The sequence below is a fragment of the Hyperolius riggenbachi genome, chromosome 1, assembly GCF_040937935.1.
Source record: "Hyperolius riggenbachi isolate aHypRig1 chromosome 1, aHypRig1.pri, whole genome shotgun sequence".
Lineage (NCBI taxonomy): Eukaryota > Metazoa > Chordata > Amphibia > Anura > Hyperoliidae > Hyperolius > Hyperolius riggenbachi.
Genome location: NC_090646.1, coordinates 257352658 through 257367506, shown reverse-complemented (window position 1 = coordinate 257367506; position 14849 = coordinate 257352658). Strand labels below are relative to the sequence as shown.

The window sequence follows — 14849 nt, the reverse complement described above, 5'->3', positions numbered from 1 at the left end:
TAAGGCCCATACACACGTCGGATTTTCCCGAACGACAGGTCGTTTGAACGTCGATTTGGCGTGCGGACGACTGAACGACGGGACGTTCAAACGACCTGTCGTTCGGGAAAATCCGACGTGTGAATGGGCTTTAAGTGGAATCCTAAACTGAGGAGTCAGTTGGAGTCAGAGCATTTTTGTTCTGATTCCACAGCCCTGTATAAATGTATAGCAAGTAGGTGAATTCAGCTCTACCTCTGCTGCTATGACAGTGCTGGAGCCAGGTGACTTTAACCCATGCGCATGAGAAGAGAGGAAGTTCTGCACAGTGTCAGTAGCAAAAATTGTCCAACTTTATTGAATCAGGTAAAACCCATATAGCCAGGTAACTGACATGTTTCGGACCTACTGGTCCTTAATCATAGCACCTGTATAAATATACATTACCTGTCCTCTGTCGCGGTGCCCGTAAGTTGTCCGAATATGTTGCTGTTCCATGGCCGCATACAAGCCACCAGCATGGCTTGTGTCGTCACACGCTCTGGAGGGACACCGCGACATTTACATATACATTTATTTACATGTTCATTTATACACTGGGGACATAGCGCCAAGGTTTTGTCCCATTTGTCGCTGGTCTGGAAAACACTTGCCGTTAGCGCTGCGTACCTGACCGATCATGATGGCATGACATCTTCCAGCATGTCCGACCAATTAATGTGACCAATTTTGGCCCGAAATTGGTCGCCTTGTCCAATGGGCATGCACTTGGCTGTGCTGATTTTCATCCGATTTGATTATAGTAATTGAATTGGATGGTCGATTAACCGCCAAGTTGCCTGATGTATGGCCACCTTAACAAATGTTTGCCACTGAATTTGCGTGCGGAGAGTCAGATGTGAATCACAGCAGTGGAAACTTAGCCTAATGCCCGGTACACACGATACAATCAGATTGACGGTCGAATCGATAATTTGTGACAGGTCCGATCTAAGTTCTGATTGTTTTCCTGATTGATTTTTTTATCACTTCTATACAAAATTTATCAAAAAAAAAAACAAAAACAAAAAAAAAACACAATTGGAAATCAGATTGGACCTGTGGAAAATACAAGTTTGACCATCAATCTGATGGGAAATTGCATTGTGTGTACCAGGCATAAGGGCCCGTTTCCTCTACTGCTGTTCCTGTTCGATTCCTTGCACAGTAATTCTGCGATTTCTTCAGCCTATCAAAGACAATAAGCTGCGTCTGAATTTGCATGCAGGTAAAAAAAACAGACGGCATGCAGCATACAATTGAGTCCAAATCCCATAGCTGTGCATGGGAACTTCTAACAGGAATTCCCCTTTAGAGACCAGAAGAGAAGTATGATGTGACTTTACAAATACATCAACCATCTAGCAAAAAGGATGTTGTCCTCTGTCTGCATAGCTTTTTGATCCGTGCAGCGTCCCCCGTGGCTTCCTATTTCTTGATGACTCCTCATCTCCGCATTATACGGCTTACTGTATTGAGTAAGGTGATGAGGGCCTGACGCTCACGCATCCGCTCCCTCTACACTATATTTACTGGCGTCTTTCACCTCTGCAATGCCGGAGATCCCCCTCTCTTGATAAAGCTGCCTTCCATTCTCGGGTGATGTATACTGCTCCCCTTCTTTGCACTGTGTGTACCCAGCATCTGATCACAGCGTTTCACGATATCCAGCATCCCTTAGCTCTTGTGTAGGTCTTCTTGCCTTTTTGTTTTGTTTCTTTTTTTGCACAGCATTGATTAATCCTTAATGACTATATTCACTGACCATATTGGATGTCTGAATCTATGCTGTATGCACTGTATTTTGCACTTTATTCTGTGAGCAGATTCTGAACCTGGGTTCAATCCCTGCGGAGGCTCTATTATTGAGCACCTTGGGTGATAATTTACATTATATGATACAGGTTGCTGATATATTTTATACAATACTATTCATACTATATGCATGATGGCTTATTGATTTCCATGAGGTTTTTGGCATGTTTTTTAAGTTTTTATTTTCCGTATGGTTTCTTGATGTACTAATGAATTGTTTATACTTTTTCATGCTTCATGTGTGGTGCTATCATATGGCCATACTTTTTTTCTTGGGCTACATCAACTATCTAATACTCTGTTACCACAATTGGCATGTTTGATGGCTTATAATTTCAATTTCCACTTTTGCCAAGTAAAGCAACATTGTGTAAGGTCCTTTTAAAGGTTGCATGCTGTTGCAAATAGCTTCCTAATGTGTTAATTCCATTGTTCTTCCATTGTGGTTACAACTTATAACTGAAATTTACTGTCACTACTTTATGTATAACTTAAATATTTTATGTCTTCAGGGATGACCTATGAAGGCCTTTTTAGGGTGAATGGAAATGTTAAAGTGGTTGACCAGCTCCGGGTAAAATATGAAAGTGGAGAGCCTGTGAGTTTAGCAGAAGATGGAGATGTTCATTCTGCTGCCAGCCTACTGAAACTTTTCCTCCGAGAAATGCCAGATGGAGTAATTAGCACTGCTATGCTTCCTAAGTTTATTCAGGTTTACCAAGGTGAGTACAGCAAGCTTAAACATAACAAGATGTCAGTCTGTGTGATGCACATTGTTACACTCTGAACATTGTCCCTGTTTCTAGTGGCTGTGTGCTGTGGTGTTGCTATACTGTGCACCAAGTGACAGGTGTGTCCTCTGATCACTCAAACTTTCCAGGGCCTGGTAACGATTTACTTTTGATCAAGTTTGTGAAGCATTTCAAAAGGATCTAAAAGTGGTGCAGCAAGGAGAATCCTTTAACACTATGGCCAGGTCCACACTAGGTACGATAACGTATCTGTGGCTCCGTTTTTCAGGCAGGATCAAAACCGGAGCCATGGATACCAGTGTTTTAGATAGCAGCTGTCTTCACCCATAAAAAAATGGATCCATCTGTGTTTGCGGGGACCCGTTTCCAAAACCTGGATGGAAGGTCCGGATCTGCTGCATTTTTACGCAACGAATCTGGATCCTGATAGACGCAGGGTTAGTGGCAGGCAATAGGAAAACGGATCCCCCTCTACACAAGCAGATTTGGACACAGAAATGGATCAGTTTCTGTGTCACAGCCTGTGGGGGCAGAGGGGGCTGCCATGGTGGAGGGTTATAGCAGGCAGGACGGGGGTGGCAGCGGTCAGTGGGCCCCCCCTCACCTGGTTCCCCCGTCCCCGCTAACCCTCCAGCTACATGCCGCAAAACTTTTAAAATGTGTGGCAGCGGCGAGCAGGGAACTTACCTTCTCCTTTTACTTCCTCCGCTCGCCGTGTCACTGCCTGTAATGCTGCCCACCGAAGTATAAAGGGCGGCATTGCAGGCAGTGATGCGGCGAGAGGAGGAAGTGGAGAGAAGGTTAGCTCCCCGCTTGCCGCCGCTATACATTTTAACAAGTTTTGCAGCATGTAGCTGGAGGGGTAGCGGGGACGGGGGACCCAGGTGAGGGGGGCACGTCCCTCCTGACCGCTACCACCCCTGTCCTGCCTGCTATACCTCTCCAGTATGGTGGCTGCCTCTCCCCCCACGGCTGGGCATACGTTTTCACGGACTGCTACAAAATGCTACAAAAATGCATTTCTGGAAAAATGGGGGGAGAAAAAAAAGTTTAAAAAAACGGATCGATTTGAAACTGATCCGATCCTGAACGGACCGGTGTGGACCTAGCCCTGTTCAGACTATGTGCATTCCTAGCCGTTTTGAGGGAACTCGTACGGGTACAATATACGCATAGAAACACCTATCAATGCTTTCCAATGGCCTCGTTCACATGTATGCGTATGAGACTCATACATTTCTCATCCGCATTGCTGCACTCAGTTCTGTGCATCACACACAGAAACGGACGCAATGAAAGTCTATGGACGCGTATCAAAAACGCGTACTATTGCGTTTTAGCGTACGTTTCCCTCTGCGGTTCCCCCCAATTTTTTTTTTCACCTCGGTTACGTGTGTGCAAAACGCAATCGAAAGCGCTTTCGAACGCAAGAAAAACGCATGAGTTTTTCAACTTGCGTTTCTTTGAATTTATACGCGTTCTACAAGCGCTGACAGTCTGAACAGGGCCTTAATCAGTTGGTATGCGTTAGTGTGCATTAGTACGTGGTTTTCCATAGCAGTGCATTGTGAAAAAGATTTCAGTAAAAATGCATATAGGGGGAACAATGCCATAAGAAAACATGGGTATTATTTTGAAAATCCGTTTTCTTTCAGTTATAACTGAGAGCAACTGATAAAGTGTAAAAGGGCCCTTAATTTACCTGTATGACCTCTTGCCATGGCATTCTACGCTTAGCTCCATCCACCTGATACTTCCTGTTCATGGTGGAAGTTCTGGCTGTGAAGGAGGAATACACAGCTGCCTGAACACCTTCTCTCATGCCCAGTTTGAAAAAGATGCAGTAGATGCCTCTAGGTAGTACTTAGTACACTGTACTTCAGAATGTGAGAACTATAGCCATGTCACCATTTAATCGATATAGGTACATGAGTTATTTAACTGAATGTGATGCAACAGATTAGGAGATCTGTCCACGTAATACAAATGTTTTCTCTCTTGACTGGACTTTTTGTAAAAGAATTCATAAAAGCAGTTTTTTTTTTTTTTAATTCAAAGAATTTTTTCCTTGGCTGTCAAAAACAGTGGTACCTTAACCACTTCAGCCTTCAGTCGTTTTCACTTTATGCATCCGAGCAATTTTCACCTCCCATTCATTAGCCTATAACTTTATCACTACTTATCACAATGAGCTAAATGTACCCCCCAAAGAAAGCCTAATTGGTGGCGGAAAAAACAAGATATAGATCTTGTTTTTTCCGCCACCAATTAGGCTTTATTTGGGGGGTACATTTAGCTAAGAGACACTTTACTGTAAATGCATTTTAACAGGAAAAATAAGAAAAAAACGGAAAAAGTTCATTATTTCTCAGTTTTCAGCCATTATAGATTTAAAATAATACATGCCTCCATAATTAAAACTCATGTATTGTATTTGTCCAAATGTCCCGGTTATTACACCGTTAAAATTATGTCCCTATCACAATGTATGGGCCAATATTTTATTTGGAAATAAAGGTGCATTTTTTCCGTTTTGCATCTATCACTATTTACAAGTTTAAAATAAAAAAAAAATTAGAAATATTTCATCATTACATTGATATTTAAAAAGTTTAGACCCTTAGGTAAATATTTACATGTTTTTTTTTTTTATTGTAATTTTTTTTTTTTTTTTTTTGTATTAAACATTTTATTTGGGTATTTTTGGGAGGGTGGGATGTAAGCCATAGTTTTATAATGTAAATGTGTCTTGAGTTTTATTTTTTTCACTTTTAGTTGTAGTTTTACTTTTTGGCCATGAGTTTGTTTACATGATGTCACTCTAAGCGTAACATACGCTTAGAGCGACGCATGGGGGACGTTACAGCCAGAAAAAGCGCAGCTTCCGAGAGAAGCTGTCGCTTTTTCAGCGGGGGAGAGGAATCAGTGATCGGGCACCATAGCCCGATTCACTGATTGCCAGGCTAACGAACCGCGGCCGGGAGCGTGCGGACGCGCACATGGCCTCCTGGGCGTAGCTAGTACGTCCAGGAGGCCAAAGTAGTTAAGGGCCCATTCACACTAGAAGCGCTTTTCTAAACGTTTTGCGATTGATTAGCGTTTTTTTTTAATCGTTCCCATTCACTTTCATTAAAATTGCAATAAAAAATCATGGAAAAATCGCTGCGATTGTCGCGTACATGATTGTGAAATCGCAGTGATTTTTTTTTTCCACGATTTTTACCGTGATTTTAATGAAAGTGAATGAGAGCGATTTTAAAAAACGCTAATCGCAAAACGCTCAGAAAAGCGCTTCTAGTGTGAATGGGCCCTTAGGGCTTTTTCTGTTGCAGTGTATGGTTCATACTCCTCACGCTGCAGTACACTGAGCGTGAAGTGCCCTATCTAACGCGGTTCCATACCTACATTTACGCGCAAGTCTATGGTAATGCGCACTGTTAAAAAACCCGCAATCACCTGCGTCGTGCATGCGCAGAAACTTATTTTAGATATACGCTTCCGCGCACGTCATTGATTGCCAAACAGGAAGTAAGCTTCACGTCCTGCTTGGCCGGATTCCAGATTGTGAATACCGCATAGTAACGCTGTATTCCCCGTAGGCCTGTTTCTGCCGCACCGCCAATATGCAGTGGGAAAGGGGCCTAAAAATGAGCTCAATGTCATGTCAAGTCTGCAAAAAGAAAACAAAATCTGTCTCTAAAATTAAATAAGAACAACAATATTAGTCAACCGTGTCTGCAAATATATGAGAAGCCACAGTGCTTCACCAAGGCCACCTCTGTAACTGCGTTCCTGTTATACAATGACCATATCAGGAAACTTGACATGTATTGCAGCAAATAAACATTGGGAGCAGAGCTTCTTAAAGGGGAACTGAAGAGAGAGGTATATGGAGGCTGTCATGTTTATTTCCTTTTAATCAATACCAGTTACCTGGCGGCCCTGCTGGTCTATTTCTCTGCAGTAGTATCTGATTAAAACCAGAAACAAGCATGCAGCTAGTCTTGTCAGATCAGACTTATAAGTCTGAACCACTGAAACACCTGATCTGCTGCATGCTTGTTCAGGGGCTATGGCTAATAGTATTAGAGGCAGAGGATCAGCAGGGCTGCCAGGCAACTGGTATTGTCTAAAAGGAAATAAACATGACAGCCTCCATATACCTCTCTCTTCAGTTCCCCTTTAAAGAGAATCTGTACTCTAAATTTTTTACAGCAAAAAGCATACCATTCTATTCATTATGTTCTCCTGGGCCCCTCTGTGCTGCTTCTGCCACTTTCTGCTGCAAACCTGGCTTGTAATTGCCAGTTTTAGGCAGTGTTTACAAACTAACTAACCAGCTTGTGATAGGCTCACATAAGCAGAGTGTGTGGGTCATACAGAGCCTGCAGCGGGCCTGGAGGGGGTGTGTATAGCTTCTACCAATCACAAGCAGCCCTGCACATTCCACACATTCCAGCCAGACTGTGCCCACAGAAGAAAACAGATTAGATCATATAACAGAGATAATACAGCCACTGTGCAATTAGGAAAAGCTGCAGTAAGCCAGAGCACATTAGAACAGGCAAAGGAACTTCTAGGATAGAAGAACTAAGGCTGAACATTTTGTTACAGAGTCTCTTTAATGCTGTTTGCATTTCTGTATGGAATCTGTAGTCCTACCCCACTATTTTGTAATACAAGTTTTCTAAACCAGACCACAGCATCACCGGCACATATAAATGAACGTCATTTAACCACTTGATGACTGAGGGTTTTTCCCCCTTGTGGACCAGAGCAGTTTTCACCTGTCAGCGCTCCTCCCTTTCTTTCGCCAATAACATAATTACTACTATTCACAGCGTAATGATCTATATCTTGTTTTTCTCGACCAATTAGGCTTTCTTTGGGAGGTACAGTATGCCAAGAATTATTTTATTCTAAAGGTATTTTAACATGAATAATAAGAAAAAAAATTGAAAAAATGCATTATTTTTCAGTTTTTACAATACAATACAATACAATACAATAACATTTCTATAGCGCTTTTCTCCCATAGGACTCAAAGCGCTTAGGCTCTCTCAGATTCAGTAATTAGTAGGATGAAGTATTCACACAACAAAAGTTATATTTCTGCAAATGCCAGACTGAACAGGTGGGTTTTCAGTCTGGATTTAAACACGTCCAGGGATGGGGCTGTCCTGATCTGTTGAGGTAAAGAGTTCCAAAACGTAGGGGCAGCATGACAGAAGGCTCTGGGACCAAAAGTTTCTAAGTGGACTCTGGGTATGACTAGATTATTAGAACCTGTGGATCTGAGAATGCGGGGATTGCTACGCAGCTGTAACATATCTTTCATGTATCCAGGGCCTAGATTATTCAGGGATTTAAATGTCAGTAGGCCGATCTTGAATAGGACCCTCCATTCTATAGGTAGCCAGTGAAGGGAATGCAGGACTGGCGTTATGTGGCAGTGACGGGGTTGGTTGGTTAGCAGTCTGACAGCAGTATTCTGTATCAGCTGTAGGCGGTACAAGGCCTTTTTTGGAAGGCCAGTGTAGAGAGCATTGCAGTAGTCCAGTCGGGATGTGATGAAGGCGTGGACTAAGGTTGGCAGATCTTCTGGGGGTATGAGGTGCTTGATTTTTGCAATGTTCTTCAGGTGAAAATAGGATGATTTCACCACAGCAGAGATTTGAGTTCTGAAGTTTAAATCCCCATCAATTAGAACTCCCAGGCTACGCACATGATCAGAGCTGCGTAGATCCGTGCCTCCTATTCCCAGTGGTGAAGACTGCAAGTTAAGTTGTTTTGTTATCATGCTCTGCCCTCCAATCAGAAGGACTTCAGTTTTGTCTGCATTTAGTTTCAGCCAGTTGTCATTCATCCATTGCTGTAGTTCACGTAAGCAGGCGTTTATAGTTAGAGTTGGGTCTGTCACACCAGGCTTGAAGGAAAGATATAGTTGGGTGTCGTCTGCATAGCAGTGGTATGTCAGGCCATGTTTTTGGATTAGTTTTCCCAACGGTAGCATGTAAATCGTGAAAAGCAGGGGAGAGAGGATTGAGCCCTGGGGCACCCCATACTTAAGTGTTACAGGGGTGGACAGGAAGGGCCCCATAGACACTTTGTGGGTTCTGCCACTCAAGAAGGATTGGAACCACTGAAGTACTATGCCATCAATGCCGCAGTATTCCTGTAGCCTGTTTATCAAGATGTCATGGTCAACTGTGTCAAAGGCTGCAGAAAGGTCTAGCAGTATGAGGATCGAGCACTCTCCTCTGTCTCTTGCCATGAGCAGGTGGTTGCATATTTGGATGAGGGCAGTTTCAGTGCTGTGGTGTTTCCTGAAGCCAGACTGGAATGGGTCATAACTGTTATTTTGTAGGATTCTGGCTTCTAGCTGGAGGTATACAGCTTTTTCAATTAGCTTTCCCAGAAAGGGGAGGTTAGAGACAGGTCTGTAGCTGGTCATTGCATCTGGGTCCAGGGAGGGTTTTTTGAGGAGAGGCCTGATGATTGCTTCCTTCAGTAAAGCAGGAAATATCCCTGATTGTAAGGAACAGTTAACAATTTTGAGGAATACCGGTATGAACAGGTCGGGGCAGTTCAACATGAACTGTGTTGGGCCAGGATCCAGGTCACAGGTAGTTAGGCGGACGTGAAGGAGGATGCTTGATGTGACTTCTTCATCAATTTCTTTGAAGTTTGACCAAGGTGTTACGTTGTCTCTGCTAATGGTCTTCGGCGCTATATTAGGCTCAGATGCTGTAAGTTGGATGGCGGACCTTATAGCGGAGACTTTGTCTGTGAAGAAATGGGCAAATTGGTCACAGAGGTCCTTTGAAGACTCGATATTAAGTTTTTGACATGCTGGGTTGCAGAGTTTTTCCACTGTGCGGAACAGTTGGGCTGGTTTGTTAACTGCATTTGCAATCTCTTGTGATAGAAAGGATGATTTTTTTCCCGTGATTACCTTTTGGTAGCTCTTCAAGTGGAAGATTAAGGCATGTTTGTCTTCTGGGGACTGAGATTTGCGCCACAGCCTCTCAAGTTTTCGGCCTTGTCTTTTCAGCTCTTTTATAGCGTTATCAAACCACTGTGCATGATGGTGTGGAGTAAGATATTTGGTGCGCAGAGGAGCAATGGTCTCAAAGGTGGAGGACACACATTTGTTGTATTTAAACACCAGAGTATCAGGGTCCAAGCTGGAGTCAGTCAATTCATCAAAGCTAAGGTTATCTCGGATATGTTGAGGTGTTAGCCCTTTTAAGCGGCGATATTTTATTTGATTCTTGACCTGGTGTTTGACGGCTGGTATTGAGAGGGAGAAGTGGATAGTGTGATGGTCTGACCAGGCAACAGGATTAATTTCCACATTGGCTATTGACAGCCCAGTATGGAATATAAGGTCCAGAGTGTGACCTTTCCTGTGAGTAGCAGAGCTGATTGATTGGAGGAAGCCCAGTTCATGTAAGGCACGAGGTAGCTCTTTTCCAAATTGTGAGGAGGAGTCGTCCACCCATGTATTGAAATCTCCAAGAACAATCCATCTGGGGTGTTCCAGTGTTAGGTTGCATAGGAGGTCTACAAGTTCCTCAAGGAAGTCTGAGTATTTTTCTGGTGGGCGGTAGATCAGCAATATGTTAATGTTTTCCTCAGCTGAAAGTTGCACCCCCAAGCATTCAAACGAGTTGGTAGGACCTACAGTAAGTAGTCTGATTTTCAAAGCTGATCTAAAGCAAAGTGCAACCCCTCCTCCCCTGCGTTCTTTCCTGTTGCAGTATATCACGGAATAGTTTGTTGGCACAGCTGCCTCCAGGGTGGGGCCAACAGGTTCAGAAAGCCAGGTTTCAGTCAGGCAGGCCAGATCAGAAGACTCTATTAGATCATGTATGATTGCTGTTTTGTTGTTTATTGATCTGACGTTGCAGAGGACAGCCTTGATGGAGCTACCCTGGGAGCTGAGGTCTGAGATTGAGGACTCCAGGAGGGAACAGTCTCCAGATGTGTGGCTGTCATCTCTGCTGGATTGTGCTGGAGCTATTAGGGTTGTTGGCTGGGTGTACTCTGTAGATTTTGTCACAGAGTTATTTTGTTTCTGCAGTGAATAACGTCTTTTCCCACGTCCCCTGGATCCTCTCTTTGTCTTTCTGTAGATTCCAACAGACTTAAGTAGAATTATTGTTGATTTGTCAATTGGATATATATTTCTTGGTTGGTATACAGCTAGAAGTGTCTGTGCTGAATATTGATGTTTACACATTAGGATGGACAAGAGACAGCTCAGGGCTCCTGCTAAGAAAGGCCCTATTTAAAGTCAAGGTGTGAACTTTCACGGCTGTGGCTGGTATCCTGCAGAGATCAAAGGGCCTGTATAGACTGAATTGTCCTTACACAGAGATGTATGGATGGGCAGCATGGATTTGAAAACACAGTCCTTTGTTTAGGAGTTTGAAGATATAATATATAATATATGTAGAAAAATATAGTCTATTGAGCATAGATGCTGTAGATAATCGATGAAAGTTACTCACAGGATGGGAGACGGTGGGCACAAAGAGGCAGAAAGTCTTTAAGGTCTCAGGTCAATTCCAAGGAAGGTGTGCAGTGTTCAGCCGTGTGTGATACCAAGGAAGATCCAATCCAGCTTAAATCTTTGCCATCCCAAGTAATCCAGGTGTTCTGAAAGGTTATAGGTGTTGCTGGAGAAGTGATACATTAGAATCCACTGAAATTTCGGTCCAGTCTTTCCATTAAGAGGTTTAAAGTAGCAGAAATGAGATGTAATGTCTGGAGCAGCCTTAGAGAGCAGCAGCACCAGTCTGGGCGCGCCTTTTTGGCCATTATAGTGTTAAGATAAAACTTTCTACTGGGGATAAAAGCCACACATTTTATTTGCCCATTTGTTCTGGTTATTGCAACGTTTAAAAAATGTCCCTAGTACAATGTATGGCGCCAATATTTTATTTGGAAATAAAGGTGCATTTTTTCAGTTTTGCGTCCATCACTAATTACAAGCCCATAAATCAAAAATTAATAGTACTATACCGCCTTGACATAAATTTTAAAAAGTTCAGTCCCTAAGATAACTACTTATATTTTGTTTATATATATATATATATATATATATATATATATATATATATATATATATATATATACATACATATATACCGTACACATACACATATACATATATATATTATAATATATATATATATATATATATATATATATATATATGTATATATGTATATATGTATATGTATATATGTGTGTGTAAAGTTTGGGTACTATGGGAGGGTGTGGGAGGGAAAAAGTTTTTTTTTTTTTTTTTTTTTTATCTTTTTATTGAAATTTTCAAGATAAAACAAAAGTTAACAAACTTTACAAAAACAGCCCTGACCTCCAGCACACGCAGGTGAGGAGACAGGGTAAATCCACAAGAAGGAATGTACAGTAATTCCATTTGTCACATATTTACATAAAGAACATCATTAGGGAGCAAAAAAATCTGGTGACCGATTCTTTATGTACATTGTGGGTTTGACAGGAGTCGGAGACATAACCCTTTTTACATAAGAGGCTCATGGCAGGAGTAAGGTATTATATCCTAACACAGCGATTAAATTCTGTATCTATTAGCAGACTAAAAAATAAGAACTATCACAGAAATGGAAGAGAAGGTATTCATGTATAATTATGCAGTGTCTCTGTTAGAGGTCCAGAGCCCCCACACCTTTATAAACTTAGATGGGCAACCCCTTGCTATATAGGCGGCCTTGTATAGATGAAGGGAATTATTGACCAGTTGTTTCCAATAGTGGCAGGATGGAGGGGCCGGTTGCTTCCATTTCAGGACAATTGCTTTCCTATAATAAAATAGCAGTAGGCCAATCAGATGTCTCTGAGGTCTAGAGGTGGCAAGAATTTGCACATTACCTAACAAACAGGTCATGGGTTCGGGTGTAATATGAGTCTTTGTGATGGAGCTTACAAAATCACATACTTCCCTCCAGGTATCGGCAATCGGGGGACAATCCCAGAATACGTGAGAAAAATCAGCTCTATCAAGACCGCAGCGCCAGCATGAGCTGGAGCCCTCCCTGTTAAACTTGCTTAATTTATATGGGGTCAGATAAGCCTGATGGATTATTTTAAATTGAATTAATTTGTCTCTGGTTGATATCAAATACTCAAAAGGCTTTATTAACGTATCTTCCCAATCCTCATCGTCTAACGTGGGTATCATTGTGAGCCAGGGTTGCTTATAAACTGTAACGTGAGGTTCAGTAATTAAAATTATGGTTTGGTAGATTGTTGAGAGAGCTTTTGTGAGATTCTCATTTATAATTATATCCTCTATAGCAGAGGAAAGAAGCCTGACTGGCTCTCGCCCAAACTGTGCTGCGAATGCGTGTCTCAGCTGCAAATACCTAAAAAAGTAGTTGTTTGGGAGTGAGAAAGTAGCTTTAAGAGTGTCAAAGTCCATTAACTCACTATTTAGGACAATATGTTCTAGACAAGTTATCCCTTTCCTAATCCATAAAACTGGGTCAGGGATCTTAAAAAATTGTGGTAAAGTGGGATTGTTCCAGAGTGGAACCCTTGGAGAGAAGGGATTACTAGATGGGAAAAACCAAGATTGGACAATACTCCAAGCCCTTACCACTACTTTCATGTTGATGGTTAAAGGGTACGGTGCCCGCGTTCCTCTATACAGTATCTGAGGGGAGGGAAAAAGTTAATTATAAAAGTCAGTGTGTAGATTTTTTATATAATAAAAATGGATTTTGGTGTAATATACTATTTGGCCACAAGATGTCCTCACGTGAGCACGTGAATTGGAAGTAATGCGTAGCGGTGTAACAGGAAGATACAACAAATGCCAGCGTCTCGTATACGCCGGTATTAATTGAATCGGGGACTTAGATTTATGAATGGGACCTGCGGTCCCATTCATTAACTTTCCCTCTAAGCGGCAGTAACGGCGGTGCGCAGGTGAACGGGAGCAAGCATCGGCTGCACACCGCTGCAGACTTGTATTCACGGCCCTGGTACATACTGTGAATTTTGCAGGGCCGTGAATATACTGCACGGTGTGTATCAAGTAGTTACAGGAATACTATCGTATAACATGTTTTTTAACCATTTCCATACCAGCAGTCTCTGGCCCATTAAGGACCAGAGACTCCTCGCTCGCAAAACAGGGCTTACCGATGTCACGCCGCATGGACCCGCCACTGCCGCCATGCGCACTGCTCTCCCGTTGCTGTAGCTCACTCACTGTGTTGTCACTATGATGGCAGAGCTCCATGAGCCAGTCAGGAGCTGATTTCATTGGTTCCTGACCCTGTGATCAATGTGAGCCAATGTGATTGGCTCACAGTGATTACAAGGTCAGGTGTCAATGAAATTGGCTCCTGACCGGCTCAGAGATCACTGTCGTCATATCGACGGCAATGCGAGTGGGCTGTAGCGGAGAGAGAGTGTCGTGATCGGCAGGAGTGTGCGGCAAGGATGATTGAAATCTATGCCCTGGCAGGGATGTCTCCCAAACAGGGCGTAGATTTCAATCAACGTGGTCCGGAAGCAGTTCAACAGTATGTATATCTCCTCCTGTATATCTCTTCCTTTAATGTTATCAAATTCCTTTCACAATCTACTGACGTACACACACACTACCAGTGGCAACAACGGGTCTGCCGGAAGCTCCCCCTGGGCGGACGTTCAGCCGACAGTAGTGCGTGTGTACGCACTGTCGGCGGACTGATAAGGCTGTTTCTGAATGATCCACTGAGCGGATCGTTCAGAAACGGCCTTATCAGTCCACTGACAGCTCGGACACACACGCTACTGTCGGCTAAAAGTCTGCCCAGCAGAAGGGTCCGGCGGACCCGTCGTTGCCGCTGGTAGTGCGTGTGTACACACCTTGAGGGTGACTGGTCAGTGAATCATGAGGGGAGGGGGAATCCCTCTCCCTACATCTGGTTACCCTGTGTGTACTTTAAGCTAATGAGACCTGTCATCTGCAAAAGATATAAACTGCAGCTGCTTATCTCTCTGAATGAGCTGTCTGAGGAGAATAATGCACTAAGAGCAGAGGAAATCTATCTGTTATGTGCAGCATAAAGTTAACATTTGTAATCGTGTGTGAAAGCTGATACCAAGGCAGGATTTTCATTCTAAGGCTTTGTTCACATCTAAAATCGAAATCGCTGACAGCAGCATTTTTTTCTTTCTTTTTGTACTTTGTGCGATTTTTAGTGTCTACCTGCGCGC

At 42.9% G+C, this 14849-nt stretch overlaps 1 protein-coding gene across 8 annotated transcripts in view; it reads left to right on the top strand.

Annotated features, from left to right (window-relative positions):
* FAM13A (family with sequence similarity 13 member A) overlaps positions 1–14849 on the top strand; it is a 397958-nt gene that overhangs the window by 30873 nt on the left and 352236 nt on the right. For all 8 annotated transcript variants that reach the window (XM_068233233.1, XM_068233239.1, XM_068233222.1 and 5 more), the window contains one exon: positions 2346–2555. In XM_068233233.1, coding sequence (XP_068089334.1) covers positions 2346–2555 — 210 coding nt within the window. The remainder of the gene's footprint in view (positions 1–2345; positions 2556–14849) is intronic.